The 23094-nt window shown below is 34.4% G+C and overlaps 1 protein-coding gene across 2 annotated transcripts; it reads left to right on the top strand.

Annotated features, from left to right (window-relative positions):
• Positions 1–5957: 5957 nt before the first annotated feature.
• Positions 5958–21742, top strand: LOC120628017. 2 transcript variants are annotated; one of them, XM_039896199.1, is made up of 8 exons: positions 5958–6007; positions 10517–10582; positions 10688–10923; positions 15474–15624; positions 16751–16865; positions 17740–17874; positions 18909–19122; positions 20902–21742. In XM_039896199.1, the coding sequence occupies exons 3-8, from the start codon at positions 10761–10763 to the stop codon at positions 21054–21056; spliced, it is 933 nt and encodes a 310-aa protein (XP_039752133.1). In that variant the 5' UTR covers positions 5958–6007; positions 10517–10582; positions 10688–10760; the 3' UTR covers positions 21057–21742. The 2 variants fall into 2 exon arrangements, with proteins under 2 accessions (XP_039752133.1, XP_039752135.1); XM_039896201.1 differs by lacking the exon at positions 10517–10582 and having other exon boundaries at positions 5966–6007.
• The last annotated feature ends 1352 nt before the right edge of the window (positions 21743–23094 follow it).

Genomic DNA, 23094 nt, shown 5'->3' with positions numbered 1-23094 from the left:
TATTATTATTAGTATTTTATGTGTGTAATCTTGATAAGTATTAGTGTGTAATTGTTCGTAAGTATGTATATAATAATAATACACCCCACCAATCGGTTTCCCTTGGTTTTCCTAATCCTAAGGTTGCCTGGAAGAGATCGCTACTAAGCGAAGGCCGCCCTTTGTATTCTTCTTTTTATGTTTATTTTTGTTGTGTCCATTGTTCTTTTTTACTATTTGTGGTGTAAAAATAAAGTGTATAAATAAATAAAAATAAATGATCTAAGATGGCAGCGGGTATAACCTGTTAGGGAGTATGGCAATTATATTCAACCTATAAACCTCGGTTTCTACGCGACATCGCATCGAAACGCTAAATCGCTTGGCAACACGTCTTGTCGGTAGGGTGATAACTACCCACTGCTGAAGCCTCCCAACTCCCAAACCAGACCGGACCAGAGAAATTTCAGAAGGCATAAATTTACAAATTGCCACTGCCTGGAATCGATACCAGGACCCCCGACTTTAAACCGCAGCGGTCACCGCTTCGCTTAGGAGGTCGTCAAAGGGGAAGGGGTCATCTTACTTAAAATTCTTAATTTACAACAAGTAGTTAATTCTCAGTCGTGGCATCTGCTTTTATTTTAATAATTATGTAAACTTATATCCTAATATTACTATCAAGTACTCTCTTATTTTGAATTGCTATCATAAATATCAGCTATAAACTTCTCCGATAACAATAAAACGGTACGAAATGGAAACCTGATTGTATCGTAAAACTTTACACATCCTTGCCAACTTTTCTTGATGACATAGAATTTCGTCGTATGTTTATGATTGAAAGGTCCTTAGTCATCACAGCTTTTCCGGTACGGTTCTCTTACCTCAATCGGTAATGAAAATAATATGGCGAATACAGTATTCTATTTCTTCTTTCTTTTTACGTCTTAATAAACATATACAAACCCAAAATTAGGCCAAAGTGTTCCACTACAAGATAGCCCTTGACTGCAATCTCAGCTAGTTATAAGTGATGATGCAGTCTAAGATGGAAGCAGGCTAACCTAGAAGGGGTACGGCTGTTATATTAAACCCATACGCCAGAAGTTTTTACGCGACATCGTACCGGCACTAAATCGCGTGACGGCACGTCTTTCATGATAGGGTGGTAACTAGACACGGCCGACGACTCCCTCTAGACCAGACCAGAGGACATTTAAATTTTCGAAATGCCTCAGCTGGGATTGAACACGGGACTTTGCTCTAAAGCACTCCTGTAATAGAGCAGGCTTATGCCCATGCGCCTTTAACACCACAGTAATAAAAGTATTGGGTAAGTATTGGAATCAGCACAAATTTTGCATTGGCATCTGAAGGTTTAGAAGCTTTGTTCTTGAGCGATACCACAACTCTCAACAATTTGTGGTTTCCTGTTAAACTATAACGGAATGCCATTTAATATAGAATGTTTGATTGATAATGATGGTGAGTATTATGATGAATTTCTTACTATAATTATCATATCAACCCATTACCGGCCCTCTACAGGGCACAGATCTTCTCCCACAATGAGAAGGGTTTAGGCCGTAGTCCACCACGCTGGCCCAGTGCAGATTGGTGGACTAATATAAGCTTAACCAAAAATTATATTATTTAATTAATGGAATTACGTTTGTGGCAGCTAGAGAATGAATCACAACAACAGAAAACAAGTCTTGAGTCTAACGTAATGCACATATTTTTTCATCTGAATTAGTAATCATACGATATAGCTGTATATACAACGTGTAACCGAATAACGAAATAATGTTAAAGGATGACTTAGTATATTTCACAAGGACTAACCCTTAAAAAATATTAAATCAATGAAGCATATAAATATATATAATATATATAGCAAAACTATAGTTGAGTTTATGCTATATATAAATATATATAGCAAAAACTCAAGTGGCTTCCTATTCGTCGTCGCCGGGATATGCATGTACTTTCACTTCTGTACTGTGTGTTATTTCATCTAAAAACTCCCTCGTATTTAAAAGAGAAGTTCACTTTTCTTGGTGAGCAATCTGATTTAAGATCGTGCCGTGCGCTGACGCTGTGTATGCCTTATCATAGGACAAAATTTTATAAGCGTTCGTTTAGCGTACGAGCTGTGGAATTGTGGAATGCGCTTCCATTGAGCATACGACGATCCAATTCACTGGCGATATTTAAAAGAGCAGTTAAGGCCTTTTATATTGTTAACGACTTTTAATAGTATGTATATACTTACTCATTTATTGTGTGTTAAAGTATTTAATTATGTAAGTGTTGGTATTATATATATTAGTTTATTTTTATATTTATTTATTTATTATATTATTTACTTTTTATCTATTTGTGTACACTAGTTTATGTATTAGCATGTAGTTATTCGCATGTATGTATTTTAATATTTGTACCACCAGCAGTCTATTCTCCTCTTCTTTTTTTTCCTAATTCTAAGGTTGCCTGGCAGAGATCGCTATTAAGCGATAAGGCCGCCTTTTGTATTACTACTTCTTTCGATGTTTCTGTTTTTGTTATATTTTAAATATGTTAATGTTGTGGTATACAAATAAAGAGTTTAATAATAATAATAATAATATATTTTTTCCATTTAAACGAAGTTTTTACTTATGACAACCCTATTGCAGATAATAGTACAACACGCGCATAGTATCTAGTCTCCGTGATACCTAATAAAGTGACAGGAGTCACATGATTTTAATTTGCATGTGATGTTAAGGTTGTATCTGAATCATTGAGTAAAATGGTAAAGTTTACTCATAAATTATTAGCGTTTCTGTTTCACAGATAAGTTTCAGAGAGAGGAAATAATGTACCTCTAAAGTATTATTTGAGTTTTCATTTACTCGTTGTATCTATCTATATATTTAAAAGAGAAAGTGTGTGGGTATGTTCCGTATTGGCTACGAACGGCTGAACCGATATCACTGAAACTTTCAGGGAATCTCCGGATTGACCTGGCGAGTAATCCTGTAAAGTTTGGTAACGATCGAAGCACTCCTATTTTTGAACTGTCAAACTGTCTAATACAGCTTTTATTTACTATGATGATATTCTATGGTTGGGTGTACATGGGTGTACGCTACGCTAGTAATATATATATAAGCTTGATTATTATCATCAGCAATAGAAATGCGGGGCAAGGAATGGATCCTTATTCGCCTCAGTAGTAAGAGAGCTACATAACCTATACACTGACACGACGATGTCTACTCGATGTTGGCATTTACCTCGAGATTAAAGGCGATCAACTACTCTTTATATTTTGCTCATAGGGAGTCCTCGTGGAATTTAGGGCTTAGATCCTCCTTGCTGTTCTCTTATAAAGCGGCGGGCATTTAGCAATTATTATAATCACTTGTTATCATGCTCTCTGTTGTATGAGAACCAGTGATTGTTAGCAAATTCTTGACTAAGTTATAAGAATTTCTTCACTCAATTCGTTCCAACTATATATATAGTACCTAGGCCCTTGTGATCCCTTAAAAATTACTTAAAATATTCCGAAAATCGATAAGTTACTATCAATCATAGACTACCTGTGAGTACGATAGATAATTTTCTTCGTCGTAAGTAATACAGAATGACGTTAAATAAAATGCTGAAACTTAATTTAAGAGTAAATTAATCTCATGAATTTTAATTTATTTTTATAAGCATCACAAAGTCAGAGCATTAAAATTACGCGCGCACTGTTAAAGAAAATAAACACCAACATTTGTTTGCTTGTAAATTGAGCGCGAATCTTCGCTGCTCGCAATAAAAGTCACTTAAACGAAATTCTTGTTCTAAATTAAGGTGAAAGGCTCCACACAGGCAAGATTGAAGAGGGTTTCATTGCGAGATGTGGCTGAGGGACCATTAATTAATTCCACATTCCAGAGAAATAGATACAAGGTTTCTGGATGTGACTACAGCATAAAGTAAGTACACTTTGGAACTGTATGAGTTCTTCTCATAGAATGCGCCACGCGAAAAAGGGCTGCGACGGTGATAATCCCACTGATCGGGGTCAATTTAAATGAATTTAATTAATATGACATTTTTGCCTATTGTTGAATTTAAATTGCGTAAAATTAAAAGAACTGCAAATGTGCGCGATCATATCATGTTGGTAATGCGAATCCGACAAAAAATCACTCAATGCTAAAAAATGTTTACACTTTAAAAATGTATGTAAAGAAAAGACATAAAATAACAAACACAATCTTTTTATTGCCTCTTCATCAATAGACTGTAATAAACCACTCGTTTTTTATAAATTTTTAATAGTATTGTTTTTATTAGATATAATATAATAAAGCATTATTAAGAATTAAAAAAAAAAATATGATAGAAAAATAATAATAATAATCTTTATGGACAGGTATAAACCCAGTTATTAAAATGCAAAGAGATAAATTTAAATTTCAATACCAATAAAATGATAATAATAAATAAAAATAAAAATATTGCAAATGCATGTCCGTCATAATAATTACTCGTTTTTATAGCAAACATTATACTTTATGGGTTGTTTAATATTTAGCCATCCCAATTACCTTGCACTGAAAGCCAGTGCTTGAAAATCAAACAGTCTAGACCCTTTTCCCACGTGCTTAGGATCGTTCGGATGTATTGTGATAGGATGTTGCGATGCTCGATGTCATGATCGCAAAGGAATCCGGTGCTCTGGCCCTAGCGAACATGTCCGACGCATTGCAGTATCTTGGCAGCTTCGTCAAGATACGATAACACCAACAACAAGACCAGAAAACTATCGTAACTGTATTCTTTGCTGTAGTATAATGCTCACAGATCCTTTTTTGTTTACGAAGTCTTCTAATTGAGGGGCTGAGAAGAACGTAATTGTCCGCGTAGCTAAAGTTGTTCATGGAAGTGGACCCTATATGACAACCGATCTTGGTGCTTCTCAGTTCCTCAATCAGTCATTAACGTATAGGCTAAAGAGGTCAGGAGAGGTCAATCCTCCCTGACGAACACAACATTCTTGCTTATATTCACTAGAAGTCCGTCGTCTCATTTTACACTGCTGCTTTGGTTACCATACCAATATTACAACAGATTAATCGTTTTGAAACGGACTTGAGAGGCGTGTAATTTCTTCCAAAGTAAATTATATACGAGTAATTTAGAAGATACCAAACTGTGCACATTCAGCTTAATGTTAATCTTTAAGCTCAGATTTATTAACCTTTCTAGTATTTTTCCTAACACTGTGCCTAGCAAAATCGTCTGCAGTTTTTATGGCTGGAAACGTCACCTAATTTTAGGGTTTTGGAACTACCAAGGTTTCCATAAGCTGTTTTGGTAAATAGACAAAGTTTATACGAGTACAGCAGTAGTATAGTATAGTATAGTATTGTACAGGGTGGCCAAAACTCTGAATATTGATTCCCCAGCGTACGTCATGTGATCAAGACCATTGAATTCAGGAGACTTTCCCTTACTCATCTGACCTGATCTGACCTGTAACACAATTGCCACAGCAGCAAAACAGCAGATTTACATTTTACTACTAGTGCTAAGCTCGCACACTCTCAATCTTAGAACCGATTTTGAGTATGGAAACCTAATGACGTCTAAGTAAAATGGACCTAATGTTACTCGTTTTAAAGTTTAGATTTATACAATAGTGATTTTAACTTTACAAACGTTCTGCCAAGACCTTGCTGAAGGTTCAATGAGGGATCAAGGAACAAATAATTTGAGCCAAAACCAAGGTTTATAGGTTCTATTTTACTCTTATATTACAGGTTTTCGGTACTACAGAAGATCACTATACTAACTTAGAAATTTTATGCTTATTATACAAATTCAGCGTCGTTCATGTGACCTTAATTAATAAAATTAAATATGACCCAATAAATTATTGAAAACAAGCAATTAAACTGATACATATTTGACACGTGTATGAGATTAGACTTGTCTATTGTTTTTGTTTTATTTAGAACACTCTCTAGCTGCCGCAAGCGTAAGTCCACCCACAATTACTATAAAGTTTCATTTTTAACCCCGACGTAAAAATTACGGGTTGTTATAAGTTTGGCGTGTATGTGTGTGTGTGTGTGCATGTGTCATTGTCTGTTTGTTGCATCGTAACGAACTGACAAACCAATTTTACTTTTGTTTTTTTTTTGTTAGTTATGTTTGATTGATTGAGTAAACAAATGGCGGTTTAAATATTTTTTCACACTCCCTCAGTGCAGGAATCAAATGAAAGGGCTCGAGGTGTACAATACTATAAACTATGATACATTTCAATTCCAAGACTCCCTCAATAATAAATAAATAAAAATAAAAAAAAGACTCCCTCAATATGGGTATCAAATGAAAGGTAGAAATATATACACGACTAGCTGACCCGGAAAACTGCGTCTGCACCAAATCGTTTTAATATCTTTAAAAAACCTAGAAACTTATTCCAGCGCTACCTATCAGGTCCAGTTTTATTTTCTTGTCGGTATTCTATACCCGTCGCAACTTCTAAGCGATAGGTTCAATTTGAATAATTTAAAAATGAATTTTCAGATATATAATTAAACTTAATATTTATATTATTTTATTTCTTTACAATTCATAATATTAGTAAGATGGTCCACATGCATTCGATCGTTGTCCGACAATATTTATCAGATCACCATTTAAATTAGACAATATATTGCATGCACTTTCAAATAAAAAAATAAATATTAAAATCAGTCCAAATTTAACGGAGCTATGAAGTAAAACTGATAAAAATTTCCATCCCGCTTCCCGGAGGAAACTTATTGCTTATCGGGATAAAAAGTATCCTATATGTTGACCCGGAATATCAGCTACCACTATGCCAAATTTTATTTAAATCCGTTCAGTTTTTCCCACGTGATGCCCGGCCAGTCAGACAGACAAACACAAAAATTAAATAGAAAATCTGATTTGGACTCAGTATCGATTATAAAGCATCCCCCGGTTAAAATTTTTAAAATATATGAAATGTACAGAAATCTTCTCATTACAGTTTTATTATAAGTATAGATATTAAAAGTCGGGGGGTTTTTTAAGTCCTAAATTTAATAAGTTTCAACTTAGTTTTAATTTAATTCAGTCATCTTCGTGCATACACCCTTGGTTAAAATGTTATTGCTTTATAGTAAGATTTTCATAACTAGACGTCCTATTTCTCAAAAAGGAGAACACGGCTCGCATAGAGATTGGCGGGCTCGGGTACTGAAATTCTTGGTAAAAGATATTCTTAAGTGTTGAATGACCTTAAAAAAGAAATTTATATTTTTTTGTATAGAGACAAGGGAAAGGTCAAACCTAGGTTTATATTTCTTAGTATAGAGCGTACAACGACAAGGGAAAGGTCAACCTTTGATTCATATTTCTTCGAAATTTAGCTGTTCGAATCTCTAAAGTTCAAGATCAGTCGTTGTAGGCTAGTTATGATCAACACCTTTATTATTTATTGCTGTTTTAGTTAAGTAACACTGCTTGCAATTGTTCTACTATTACTACTACTGCGTATATATTAGGTACATTTTTGAGAAACTTTTGTCTCTTTTCTTCCTGCCCTTATCCCATGCTCGGTACAACATGACTTTTTTTTAACTTGAAGACATGTTGTTGTGGGCTCAGCTTATTATTTTATGACCGGCTACTCGCCTGACGTTAATTCTCTCTGGGATTTTTTTTGTGGAATGACAGCCATATTTCGGTTTAGAGGCGTAAAGGTGTAATCAAATTGTGTCATGTATCAAGTAATACAATAGTGGTAAACAACGATTTGTTCATTGTTATACTATTGCCCACCTTGTATTTTATAGCTTCTTTAGACTATTCCAAATAATTCAGTCTTTTAGTATCACATATCAGTGGTATTTTAGAAACAACGTTGTATTTATTTTTAAATTTTGTCCACAGAACTACGTCAATTAACATCGGATTGTGTTTCTTATTTTTGCTGTTTCTTACATTCCGATTTTTTTTTGCGAAGTGTTATTCTTTTTATAGGCAATGGTTTTCTACTGGCCATTAGGCGGGTTATCTGTTAGGTCCGTCAATTATTACTATAGGAAAAAAATATGTATACACGTGTGTGCTATATGTCCTTTTGGCAGCCTTGGGGAAGACTAGTACCTAGTCAAGTTAGTGCAAACCGTAGGGCACTGCTATTATTATCATATTAAGCCGCGATGCTCTATCTATAATTTCTTTACATCCATGATTTCATCTGTTGGCGGGACAAAACACAAATTTCATTTAATTATTAACAAATCACCTAGGCTTATTAGGGCGACACCAACACGGCCCGTATTAGATTGTTAATAAATTGAGAGGTGCTTGTTATAGCAATTAATTGGACCTAAGCAGTCAACCTTAGGCTATTAAGAGAGTGACATCCCCCAAATCGATTTCAGTACGCGACGTTGCAAGTTGCAAATATTAATACTTATATACTAATACTTCCCAGGCTTTAAAGGTACATTATGTACTATCTCTGAGACTTATCTGTAAACCAAAAACCTAATAGTTTTTGAGTAAACCACTGCTATAGTTTATACTTACTGAAAGAAGTCCGATGCAGCCCTAACATCACATGCAAAATTAAAAATCATGTCCCTGTATGTGCGCGTCGCATAGTATGCGCGTGTCGTCTTTTTATCTTTAATAGGGTTGTCAAACGTAAACACTTAGAATGTTTTATATTCGTTTGTATGGTAAAATTAATATACTTTTTTGATTTATATTATAATATTTTTATCTGTATTTTATAAGTATTTATGTATATTATTCATAAATTTATTCAATAGTCATCTTAGTACCCATAGCACAAGCTACGCTTACTTTGGGGCTAGATGGCGATGTGTGCATTGTCGTAGTAGATTTATTTATTATTTTATTTATTTATAAATTTCGTAGCACTCAGTAGGTACCTTAATGCCTCATGGTTGGGCAAAGGCCTCTTTTCTAGAGAGAGATTTAAAGTCTACACGTTACATACGGTTGCAATGAGATACTATAATAATATATTATCCTATAAAAAGTAAGAGTGATTCCACTCCTTAGCATTTTCACGGGGTTCTATGTTTAAATTCCGGGTCGGGACATTAATAATTCGGTATTGGATATTTCTGTTAAAAGATCTAAATTACTAGCCTAAAGTTAGGAATTTGGTGATATGTGTTGGTTGCAGTTAGTTCCGGTAGTCATTACCGCATATAATAATCGTAATGCATATAATAAACTCTGGCCTTTCCTGGGGGCTTTGGTCGTGGCTGGTTACGACCCTACCATCCGCGTAAGAAGAAAGCCTGTCTGCTGGTATTGAAATATTTTTCCAAGTTTCCAAGCGAAACTATCTGGACGGTAACTCTTTCACTAAACGCCTTAATGTTCTCACGGAGCAATTTCGTAGTTCTTGCGTTTGCCCTCACAATCGGTAATTCAGTGGATTATAAGTAAAAAACGACAGACAAAAATCTACTTTTTCATTTTGATTGTGTGAGTGAATTTCTAAAGAATATTTTTGAAAAACTTTCCGATGAAAATGTTTTAATTATGTGTATTTTACCATACAAATTCAGCAATAAAGATATTTCACTTTTATACACTACGTTAATACAACTTAACCACATCATGCTAGGGCTAAATTTATTAAGTAAGTGAGTAATAATGAGAATTCTCTTTCCGCGTAGAAATAAAAAGTATAAAAACACTCTCTTAAATATTGTAATATAGTTTTATAAAAATATTTAACTTAATCCTTAATTGATTACTTTGCGAGTTTTGCGAAACCATACGGAAGCTGATTTCTTATAAATAAACAGGTATTTATTTTATGAAAGACTCAAGTGACGTGGTGCAAGTGACCCTTTTTCTAGTTATTACATTAAATATCATTAATTTTATATTACTGTTACAATAAAATTTTTAAAGTTCCTTATAACACGCTCCCATGCATTAAATTTGAAGGTTAACTTCAATAGCCTCTTAAATAATGGAAAACAAAAAAAACTATCCACGCACAAGAGTTACGGTAGTGGATTCTTAAAGATATGCGTAAATTTGGTATAAATTCTGTACAAAATAATAGCAAGTATTACCTGGAAGGTACGCATAGAATTTTTTGAAATTGTATATAGCGAACTTTATTACCATTTACATCGACTGCTACTCACATATTTTAAGACAATATGAATATAGTTTAAATTTAAATGTTTGTTAAAATGCGTTTGTTTGTTATGCCTAGCAGTTAGTCTTTAATTTTTTTGAATAAAACAATTTTCTTTTTAACGCTTTAATATTCTTTAAAAATAGAGCAAATGACAAACGGACTCACGAATAAAAGTTCGAATTCATCCGAATAAACTGAGCGGCCTCGCTCCGTTCGGTTAATTAATCTTTATTGTCAACTAACCTAAAATATTACACTTGACACGAATGTTTCTAGTCATTGAACTAATCAAAGGCCTTCAACCTTGTATCTTACAACTTTTAGGGCTCATCTGGCCAGCCAAGACTCTATCTTCGGCGTTCTGTCTTACGATACGTTACCCACGCTTCGGTGAGCACATTTGCACATGAGTAGTCTTAATTTTTTTTTACTATAATATGGACATTGAAAACTTTTATAGCTCCAACCAGTTTTGATAGGCGTTCTACTTTGTAGGAGTAAAATAACTTGATTAATCTCAGTGAAGCCGCGCTGTTCATTGCCGTGTAAACCTTACGTAGAAGCGGTTATGGAATCGTTACCAAAGGACTCGATATTTGAATTTAATGCCGACACGCTCATATATTTGAGGAAACAATATGATTTGGACAAACCGGGAAGAATCGAGGAAGCTATCGATATATTGGAGGAGTGGATTAAAAAGCAGAACCATTTTGTGGTTAAAGATTTTCGTAAGTGAATCTATTTTATATTATGACAGTGTAACTTTTTCTTGAATGAATTGGTAGGTAAAACTTTTTTGTTTTTATCTGTTTTATATATTGGCGTCTGCGATTCCGATATAACCTCATCATGATCAAATGCTTGATTAGGTTTAGATGTAATTTAGTGTCAAGGTAATTTAGGTTTCGAAAGTAAGTATAATACCTTTTTCCCTGGAAAATTTACCGATTTTTGTGTTGATCTAAAATTGCATCTTTTGTTATTTAAGCACTAAGATTACTAACTAAAGAGTAAGAGTATTTTTCCTGGTTAAAACAGATAACTTGCTTTAACGGTGAAAAATAATCTTAATTGTTCAAAATGCACTTTTGAACAAAATTTGTAGAGAATTTTGTATTTGGCAATATTGATAATAAATACAAATAGAAAAAACCCATAGGATATGAAATATTTACAAAAAACGATTTTTGTGACTTTGAAATTTAATAGTTGCGTACACAGTTACATATGTAGGTTTTGAGACAACTTTTAGGGTGTCAATATACAAGTATTTACAGACTTACAGCTGGGTATTTCGAGATTCTTACCTAATTTAAGCTTAAATGACTGGACTAATTACTCCGTAACGTAGTCGACGCAGTACGCGGGAAGCTAAGGTCGTCTCGAATAGGCTATCAGCCTATCACCTCTAAAATATTTAAACCCCTTCATACTTACTTTCTTTATTAAAAAGGTTAGGAAAAAACATAGTATCTTAGTGACGTGTGCATATTAAAGAATATATTAAAAGTCGGCGCTATTAAAAATTTTGCACCTTGACCTTCGTTACTTACTTGTTAGAACTATAACTATTATCTGTTTTAAATGTAAATATTTGTTCAGCTTCTAATTAAGTAATAAAAAATCGCCGATTTTATAAATTCTTAAGTACTTAATAAAAATTACTACTAGGGTATAAAAATACGGGATACTAAAACACATAATAGGTAGAACTATTTGCTGTCTAAATTTTCACCAAAAGGCTAAATCGTTAGTTGATACTTTGTTAAGGCCGTGAGGGTCAGCATGTGCACGGACTAGTTTTAGTCGTAGCTAGTGATGTCAATAAAATTATTCTTGTCAGATGTTCATGACCTGAGCTTAATAAATTTAATTATTATTTATTAATTTAACTTTTTATTGTCTACCACAACATTAACATATACAAAAACATAAAGAAAGAAGTAGAATACAAGAGGCGGCCTTATCGCTTAATAGCTAGGAAATCTTTTAATTACGAAAAAATATATCATACATTTTTATACATTTTTAAAATACATACATGCAAATAACTACATACTAATACATAAACTAGTTAGTGTACATAAATAGATTAAAAGTACATAATTAATGGTATGTAATAGGTCATCCTCCCTAATACTTTAAATAACAGGTTACTCTGGTTGCTATGTGAAATTTAATAAATAAAACTTTATTTAATCACCAAAAAACCTCATTTATTACAATAACTAGATGTCCCCTGCGGCTTCGTCCGCGTTAATTAGGGGACGCGGCGTCAGTCGCAGTTTGTCAATCGTACTGGATGTGCCATGTATCGTACATGAAGTGCTCTGATATTTCAACATATTTAAACAAAGGACTGAGGGTTGGGCAAATAATATATCTGTTCTTGCTCTTGGAAGTGTAATCACGCACTATTTGAAATCTTGAATCACGTACTTTAACATTACCATTCGCAAATGCCCGTCTCGAGGACCTACCTACTCCCGTATCGCCTTATTTAAAATACTTTGAATTCTCTATAACAAATGACTGCATCAATAATGTGTGGCTTAACAGCAGCACTACATATTAGACGTGAGCGCTATAAGCAACGTTAACTAAAGTCAGTAAATGGCAGGGCGCTCATCTTCGGAAGTTTAAATGATAATTTGGTATCTATCAGTCTCTGCTCCTATCACTAACAAAGAATAGTAATCGTTAAAAAAAGAATCGAAATCGCAATCTTTGGTTGAGTCGTATGCTAAAAGTAAAAAGGAAAATTTCTAATTATTATTTTAGTCCTAACATACTAGTCCTAATAAATGTGGCAGCACTTTACATATTCGGTATCGTTAATTGAACCTTTTGCTCCATCTCCAATCATGTTCATCAGATCTATACGAAATTTTGGCAAAACTAATCCGTTAGTATAACCTATCCAGAGCAAAAAAAAATCGTTTCAATCAGTTAACATTTGTTAGAGTTATGGTGTAAAATCAATCAGTTTCATCTTCTCTCCAAAAAGAGCTGAGCTGAATTTCTGGATAAAAAGTATCCTATGTCCTGCCTCGTAGTATGAACTCAAATTGGCATTCATTTAGTAGTTTCAAGCAACAACAAACAAACAGACTGACAGACATTACAGACAACGAGTTTCGGGTTGAAAAAATTAGAGTTTTGGGTTCAGTTTAATTATTTCTAAATATCTGTAATAAACTTGTTACAGTTTTATTTTTACTTACTTTTATTTGTTACAAGTTTATAGACGAAACTGGGGAAATAAAAATCTTAAGCATTACTCATCTAAATCCTCCGAATCAGTTTGTTTATAAAAGTAAACCTATATACACTGTGGGTGTACATCACAAGACGAGTCTCAGAGGAATCCGATGCTGCTTTTCGGCAGGAGTTGGTGGCCTGGATTGGCTTAATAAAGCGAGTTGACTATAAGCAAACTTACTATAATGTACTGACATGTGCAAATATCATAGTTAATATGTTACTCCCTCTTAGGGAAGAGGAAAAAGCTGCAGCAAAGCGCGTTGGCGGGTTTTGAAGATTATTATTAAAAACATCCGGGATCGCTTACGTTGCTCAGCTGTGGGTCATTCATTACAAGGCTCCGAATGAGTTTTTACGATTGTTTATTACAATTTTCTCACACCGCTGATTATAATGCCCTGCGGATGTTTGACTTCATATATACATTTTTTAATTTTAATTATATTATTATGTTTTGCTTTTGCTACTTAACCTCAGACATCAAGGTAAACGAGTTGCTTGTACTCGATGATATATTAGCTAATTAACTAATAGTATTAAATTAAGTGCCTTGTTGGTCTAGCAATTTGCATGTTCAACTACGGATCACGAGGTGTTAGGTTCGTATCTTGGGTCGGGCCAATTGTAAGGTATTGTGTTTTTATGTTAAAACGTTTCCTCAGTACCAGCCCGGAGTTGGGATGTTGGCATTGTTAAACCCCGTGCCCCCGCAATTGTCACTAACTTGTGACAATAGACGTTAAAGCTCACCAACCCGCAACGAAGCAGCGTGGTGGAAAGCTTGTGCCCAGCGGTGGGACGTTAATAGCCTGCGAATGATGATGATGTCGATGATGATTACAATAACTGCCTCTTAGCATTATGGTGTTTAACTACGGATCCTGGTTTTTCTGTCAAAGATTTTCTGTACCAGCTTGGAGTTCAAAATCCTGATTATTATCACTATTATGTGATACTATAATTTTTAAGCGGTTATAGCTGAATGATTAGGACTTCGACTTCAGATTCGTAGGGCCGAGTACGAATCCCAGCATAAACCTCTATCTTGTCAAGTTATGTGAGTTTTAAGTAAATACAAAATCACTCGCTTCGACGGTGATGGAAAACATCGTGAGAAAACCTGAACGCCTGAGATTTCGCCATAATGTTCTCAAAGGCGCCCACCAATCCGCACTGGGCCAGCATGGTGTAATACGGCCTAAACCCTCCTCATTGTGGGAGAGCCGTGAACCGTGGGCCGGTAATGGGTTGATATGATGATGATAATCGTTAAGCCCACCAACCCGCATTGGGTAGTAGGTTTATGCCCTGAAACCCTCGCTATTTGAGAAAAGGCACTAGAGAAGGCCTAGTAGTGGCACGTTAATGGGCTTTTAATGATGATGATGATTCTAAGCGTTTTGGTATACTTCAAAATCGATTCCTCTGCCGATTTAGTTGTTAAATTACAAAGAGAAGAAAAGAAGAGAAGACTCTTCTTTTCTTCTCTTTGTAATTTTGTTTTCTAATAAAATAATTGTGGCTTGCTTCATTTACGAGTCTGCCATATTGAATTTAGAATTTTGCCACTAGCCAAACTACGCAAACTAATTGTAGATACTATAGGCTGAAGATAATATTAAACTTGCTAAGCCCGAGTGGTTAAACTGGTTAGAAAAATCTAGAACCAAATTGCCATATCAAATAAATAAACCTCCTATAAAATACCAGATACCAATATATAAAATAACAATATCCTAAACCTATAAAGCCAAGTCTTCAAAATAATAACATCTGCTTATTTCATGAGGTGGTAGATGCTTATGGTGTAAGAGGTAAAGATGTCAGATAACGACATTGGCCTATTTTTTTAATTTTTCTTGGTTTTTGAAGATCCTGCTGTCAAATTTACAATTAGAACAATTTGATACCGAAGTAGAAAGAGTTTTTCTTTTCAACTAATACTAAGTTTAATTTCATAAAATTTAGTTCTTAAATCGTGATATAAATTTTTTTTTTTTTTTACTTATTTCAGCACGGGAATATTTAGAGAGATCAATCATCATAAGCAAAGGTTCCGTAGAACGAGCTAAGATGAAAATTGATAAATTATGCACGTTTAGGACGATCATGCCTCATTTTTTTGAAGAGTTTGATGTGAAAAATACCAGGATGCTGGATGATATGTAAGTAATATGAGAATTGAGTTTATTACGTGGCCAGAAAATAGTACGGTTAACTAAGGTGTAAGAATGAACAAGAGCAAGACGAGATTCATGTGTAATAAATACTTCTCTTCCTCTACACTAAGTTATCTTTAGAAACTCTGCACTCGAGATTGTAGACGAAAAATAAGAATCAAAAACAAGTTATGCAGAGAACAAGTTCGAGCAAGAGGTTAGGTGCCTTAACTAACTCGGATGGGCAGCGTTCGAGAAGACCCACAATCTCGTAACAAAATATGCGATAGTATATGATGGGTTACCTTACAAGGCATAGAAGATGGAAAATTTAAAATGTATAAGTATCCTAAGAAACTAGTTCTTAGGATGCCTTGTAAGGTAACCCATCATATACTATCGCATATTTTGGATATTTTCTTTGGACAGCAGATCAGAATACAGATGTTACTACACTTTCTCTTCCCGCGGGTATCATAGTACTGGCAAATGGCTGATAGTTCAAAACATTTTTCTTAATATTTTCAATTTAACAATTAATATTTTCAATTTTCGTATTAACAATGTTATTTTAATTATCACTTTTAGAACTTTACTTTGCAAGTAGGTTAAGCGTTCGCATCTCATTGGCGCTATCTTTTTTTCTTTATATTGTTTTTTTTTGACGGGATACAAGCCAAAGGAGCAACCAACAAAGAATAAACAAAGCCACGGTGGCTTTGTATATATTCAAGTTAATAGGAATATCTTAATTATTGTTGTAACTATGTATAATATAATTATAATTTATGTTAAATAATTATTGTCTAAATTTTAATTGTAAATCTTATTTAAATAGGATTTTTTACGATTTAACGTTTCAAATTATCATCCGTAAATAACAAATCAAACAAAATCCTTCATAAAACGACTTAAGTAATATAATTTTATATACCTAAATAATTTCATAATACACGTTAAATAACGCTAACAGTAATGCCAGATGACTAAGGGAAAATAACGGAGAACGGGCAGGTTATGGGAAAACTCTCCCGTCTTGAGAGGCCTTTAGTCCAGCAGTGGACTTTTATAAGCGATAATGATTATATTATGCCTACTACCAAGGAACACATTTTTTTAATTTTTATTTTAGGTATGGATATTTTCTTCCCAAGCTCACTAAAGATCATTACAGAGTGTATTTATTTAAATCTAAGGCCAAATCGCTAAAATCGGGACTTCTGGATTACTACCGTTATTTCTTTATGGTAAGTTTGTGTTTAGTTTCAAAATCTCGACGATAATTTTCTTGGTTTAAAGAATGGTGATGTCAAAATTATAGGGAAATAATCCGCCATTTTGAAGCTGCGACCATCTTGTACCGACTTTCATCAAACATAGTTAAGAACACTCCCGACGAATTCACCTTTCAAACAAAAAATCAAAATCAGTTCATCCGTTCGGGAAATAGAATGCATCTGAGAGAAACACACGGTCACTGACGATTTACGTCAGGGGTTAAAAATTAAAGTCAGTTATTATCCAAATATTTGATATTTAGTCCGAAGAGTGGCTAAGTGCCTCTTGGTCTAGCGGTTCAACTGCGGATAATTAGAAGAAGCCCAGAAGTTCGAATCCTGGATCGGGTCAAACTGTTTCATTCAGTTTTGTTTCTTTCGGGCTCTGGTACATATACACTTAAGAGCCCAATGTTTTTTACCCCTGAAAAAAAATGTTTTTACCCCTCGCTTGTACAACGCGTTAAGATATTGGAATTTTAACGATGCCATGTGTTTTTTTATAATACGAATAAAGGACCAAGTAGTCGTCGCAAGTGATGGTTAGTGGAAAACCATCGCCTATAAACAGAGCTACACTATGCATGGCATGCAACGAATACGGCCTCCAAAGAACCGCCTTGTATCCATCAACCAAAGGTATAAGAGTTAAACTTTAAGTGCATGTGATTACACCAGCGACTTTATTATTTTTTTTATATCGATATATTTATTTTTATTATACTTTCCCGTACGAGATCGGTCACAAAAAGTTCTATTGCTACCAAAATTTAACTTTAATCGTTGAGATATTGAAGTCACTTAGAATGTTGATAGCTCCAAAATGTTTACCTTATTTTTACAGCAATGCGAATATATCCAGGCCAATGACTATTGCAACGGTTTGGTGGGAATTGTAGATTATTCAGAAGCAAACCTGATGGAAATTATAAAATGGTTCAACGCATCCGATTTAAGAGAGGCGTTAGCAATTATAAAGGCACGTATCTGAGTCTAATATAGGATTATACTCTCGAGCATCAATCGGTAAAAGTCGTTGCTAGGAATAAAAACTAGCAAATTAATATTATTGCGTTATTTATTGGGTGTGTAGCTTTCATCTGGGAATCTCTGGAATATATTAGAAGTTATAAGAGTTAACGAATAACAAAAGCTCATTCTTGAAAAAAGTCGAGACAGACAGGATCTGAGTCTCCGAACGAAAGAAAAGTTGCGCTCGCAGATATTATAAAGAAGGTACCCAGTTAGTCTCCAATAAGGATTATTTTAGGTTTTTATTCGAAGTTCCTATTCAATGTCTTCTATTTTTTCACTAAGTCCAAATTCATTTGAATACATTCAAAAATATGTTGTGTGATTTATGGAAGAAAAGAAGATTTACATACGTCACCCCCACCATGCTACAAAGAAAGAATTGTAGCTGACCGAAAACGTAATTTTTTTATTGCCATTCCGTGTACCTACAGATTTATTCATCGCGGGTAATACCGCGAGGCGCAGTTATGTTTCAAAGCTAACTGTTACAGTGTAATTTAGTTTTGTACAAATAACGCGGAAACCATGGGTTTTCTAACCTACATTTATTATAAACTAGAGGAGCCGTCGTCGTCATGCCCGATAAAACAGACACACCTACCGGGTGTTATTTATTTTCCAACCATCCAGGTCCCCACTCACAAAATAAAAACATAAAATTTCATCAAAATCGGTCCAGCAGGAATTGGATGTTAAACACACCTACAGAAGAATTATGCATATTGCTGTAGTTTTTAGTTTTTTCCCACCTTTTAAACCTACCCTGGACTTACACGTATCTTTCAAGATCTAAATTAGTGAAATCGGTCCAGCCGTTCTGAAGTTTTAATAAGACTAACCAATGGCATTTCATTTATATATATATAGATTTCAGTCAATTTGGTGAACATGAAGTGGTTTACATGAAGTAGTAACAAACATACACATTTACATACAAGCTTTGGTCTATTTAATATTAGTGTAATTACGCATTTTCAGGAAGGATACGGGATGAGGTTAAAAGGTATTCACTTCATATCAGGTTCAAAAGCAATAGATGCAATAGTTGCGGTATTCAAACAAGTACTAAGTTCTAAGGTCGCTGAAAGACTGCACGTGCACAAAAGTATGGACGAAGTTTTTGAATTTGTAGACAAAGACATTATTCCAGTGGAATATGGTGGCAATGAGAAACCCCTGATTGAATTACATAGTAAGTATAGGTAACCTCATAAAAGTTCATGAACAGATCGCTTGTGCGTTGACGGTGCTGGGTGCAAGAATCGTTGAAATCGCACTTCAGATAGAACGCAATGCCAATCATCAATTAAATAACTATTACTAGATTGCTGCGTATGAAATGATCCACTGAATAAATGGCAGGCGGGTGCGATAGAATATAAATAACAATTTAACTGAATACAAAAAGCGATCCCTGATCTGTTGATAGTTTTTCATATATCGGTTCTAAACAGGGTTATAGGTAGGTAATATCACGTATCAACCCATTACCGGCCCAATACAGGGCACGGTTCTGCTCCCACAGTGAGGAGGGCTTAAGGCCGTAGTCCACTACGCTGGCCTGGTGCGGATTGGTGGGCTTCAAACACTTTTGAGAACATCATTGAGAACTCTGAAGCATGCAGATTTCCACACGATGTTTTCCTTCACCGTTGAAGCAATTTATATTTTTAATTACTTAAAACCCACATAACTTAGAAAAGTTAGAGGTGTGTGCGGAGGTGGGATACAAACTGGGTCCCCCGAAAGGCCGCTTCAATTCTTTACGTAGTTTAATCGTGTTGAATTTTTGTAGCACGAATGATTAAAAAATAAGTTAGCATATATCTATGCGCTGAAAGCTAAACTGCAGAAATAAGGAGTTTGCAGTATACTATCTGCGAATAGCATTTTATCTGTTTTGGCTTTACTAACAAGTCAACGTGAATTGGACTCACAATACGACTAGGCCTTGATAGCCTTTGGTTTGGAATGTACCTTATATGTGTGTGCCTGAAAATGAAATAGTTAACCCAGTGAACTTGGTGCCACCTAAAGAGCGCCATCTATTGAAAGTAATCCGAAGTGGCAATTTAGCAATTTAGTTTTTTTTGTTATTATTCTGCTTTTCCTCTGGGATTGGGGACCTAAAAGGCTTTTATTTCCAGAACCGTAGACGCACTAGTTTTTTTTTTAGATAAAAAGATAGTAGGATTTTATTGCCTTTATTAATATTTATAAAAACTAATTGATCGAATTTAAAATAAAACAGTCAAATCATAATTAGCTTAACTTTGTGGAAGACATCATATTATCTTAATAAATAAAAGCCTTTATTAACAATCTCAATTCAACTTATTTCTACAAAGTAAAAACTGCTTTAGTAAAAAGTTACGTTTCATAATAGACACCGGTTATTTGATTGTTTCGCTCTCCAGCAAGCGATCTCCACAAATATTCTATCCCTTGCTTTCCTCTTCCAAATTCTTCTTGCCACTTTTTTAATATCTTAATCATTATCATTTATTTTCCAAAAAAAAGGGGAACAGGTAGGTAGCGGAAGCTTAACTATAAAATAAGCTATAGGCCGTGATTACTAAACTGAGTTTAAACTCGTGTGATAGTAAGTTCAAAGGAGACATGGTAGTAGCATCGCCAAAAAAAATATTTCTATATTGGGAAGTTATATAATTTTGACGGCCGATTGGCGCAGTTTGCAGCAACCCTGCTTTCTGAGCCAAGGGCCGTGGGTTCGATTCCCACAAATGGAAAATGTTTGTGTGATGAGCATGAATGTTGTTCAGTGTCTGGGTGTTTATATGTATATTCTAAGTATTTACGTATATTATTCATAAAAATATTCATCAGGCGTCTTAGTACCCATAACACAAGCTACGCTTACTTTGGGGCTAGATGGCAGCGTAATTCCAAATGAAGAAACCAAATTGGCGATTCGTTATGATTAATAAATGATATGATTTTTATTTTTCAGAAAAAAACTTAGAAGTGCTATCTTCTGATGGTTTCACAGCATATCTAAGAGAAATGAGAAAAGCTCGTACAAACGAAAGTTCCAGACTATCAGTTGCTCAAGCTGATCAATATTTGGGAATATCAGGATCATTTAGAACACTAAGCGTTGATTAAAATAAAATTATGAAATCTATGTTTGGACTGGGAAATCCTTCTTTACATAAATATAATTCTAAGAAGGTTGAGGTACCTTAAATGATTGGATTCGCTGTAGGAGCACCACTTCATGGGGTATCCACTAATACACGTTTAGGGAATAAATTGTATGTTATATTATTTTTATGAAAAATGGAATGGGATTTTAAGGACACTTTAAAGTTACCGTTAAACTGAAAATTACGTTAATAAAGGAATGCAATAGATTATAGTTGTTGTAGAATGATAAAACTTTACTTAAATTGTATTAACCTACCTATTAACGTATGATTACGGCATGAAAGCAAAGTATCGAGTCATTTTTTTTTGGTGTGGGTGCTTCTAAATATTCAAATTCAACTTCCTTTATTCATGTAGGCCTATCACAGGCACTTATGAAGCGTTACATTATTGTGAGGGGATGGTGACTTAAACCTAAAGCTACGAGGGTTCCCAACGCGCCCTGGTCTAAGAAGAGCCCACAATAACCTTAGCCGGGTATTTTTTTTTGCTATCACCATTCCACAGTAAATTAATATTAAGCTATAAAGTTAGAGCAATTCACACTAAACCTTTTGTCGCTTAAGTAAAAACTAAGACGAAGCTAATGACCAGCAGTTTCATTTGAAAAGGTTTAAAATAGTAAAATCATGTTTATTTTTAAAGCAAAAATACTCTCATTTTCCTAATTTGTTTCTTGTTTCCTTTGCTTTTTTTTATAGTATTAATTGATAGACTAAGCAGATGCTCCAGCTCAGTGGCGTGTACTTCATACATGCACAAAAGCTCTGCATACCCTAACATTTTCATAAAACTGTCAATGGAGGAGGATTTTGCCACTTTATGCCATTTTACTTGTTTATGCATATCCTGGTCCAAATTTCTGTGCACGCCACTGCTCCAACTCATGGTAAGCGTAAAACCTCTGTCTATAAACAGAGCAACACTACGCAGGGCATGCAAACGGGGACATTGGTGATATGTCCAAAAGCAGCGAACGAAAAAAACATAGTAGTCGCCATTTCTAACAAATAGACATTCGAAATGGGTACCAAACAGTCTATATGCGTACGCACTAAAAACCGAATCGCCAAAAACATGTTTAGTTCAACTGTATTTCATGCAGCACGGGATAAGCCGTGATTGTTGGCATTTGTTTTTGTTCGCTGGCAACAACACATTTCAGACCAGAACACAGCTATCATACTTGGCGACAAGTTAACATGGCGGTAGTACTGTGTCGGACGAGCTGTGTTACAAAAAGCTCTGCTACCTCGATATTGTTGATGGCGCCCCTTGGAAGGTAAACCCCTCGTATGCCGTCACAGCAAACGGCATTGCGGTCTCTTATGCCTTCAAGCCTACTGCCCCGCATATTTACCTACTTTTTTGTTATTATAGTGATAATAATAATAAGTATACAGATAATACATAATACAGTAAATAATAATACAGTTAATACTTCTTTGTTAATATACAGTTGTGAAAGTTATAAACAGAGTAATAGAAAAAATAATATATTTTTGTAAACGAAACTGTTTTTTGTTTTCATTTATATTTACTCAATACATGTTTTATTAAATATTTCTCTACAATTATCTAAGGTAACTATTTTAAGGTTTTTAACGTAAAAGACGACGTAAACGTAATTCAAGAATATTTCTCTTATGAATAAATTAAAAAGAAATATCCGCTATCCAAATGGTCACCCACTGAATAGCTAAGCAATTCCTAAAAAAGTAAGTTTGTGTTACTAAATTGCAATTCTGTATATATAGGTGGTTGATTGCAACTTGAGGATTGAATGAATGAATGAATGAATGAATGAATGAATGAATGAATGAATATACTTTTATTGCACACGACAAAAAGTACATAGAACAAAAAGAAAAGTATAACAACACAACGTATACAATTTTGCAATTGATAAGGTACATGAAACAGTTTTACAGTTTCATCATCATCATCATCATCAGCCATTGTGCGTCCTCTGCTGGACACAGGCCTCTTTCAAGCA

This window comes from Pararge aegeria, chromosome 12 (genome assembly GCF_905163445.1).
Source record: "Pararge aegeria chromosome 12, ilParAegt1.1, whole genome shotgun sequence".
NCBI classification, from domain to species: Eukaryota; Metazoa; Arthropoda; class Insecta; order Lepidoptera; family Nymphalidae; genus Pararge; species Pararge aegeria.
Note: the sequence above shows the minus strand (reverse complement) of the source record. Positions and strands in the feature narration are given on the sequence as shown.

Bases quoted from the DNA above. Each gene is read 5' to 3' on its own strand.
- LOC120628017 (XM_039896199.1), top strand. From the start codon at position 10,761: ATGGAATCGTTACCAAAGGACTCGATATTTGAATTTAATGCCGACACG. The intron at 15,625-16,750 runs GTAAGTAATATG...TTTTTATTTTAG, and splicing joins ACCAGGATGCTGGATGATAT to GTATGGATATTTTCTTCCCA. The intron at 17,875-18,908 runs GCACGTATCTGA...ACGCATTTTCAG, and splicing joins AGGCGTTAGCAATTATAAAG to GAAGGATACGGGATGAGGTT.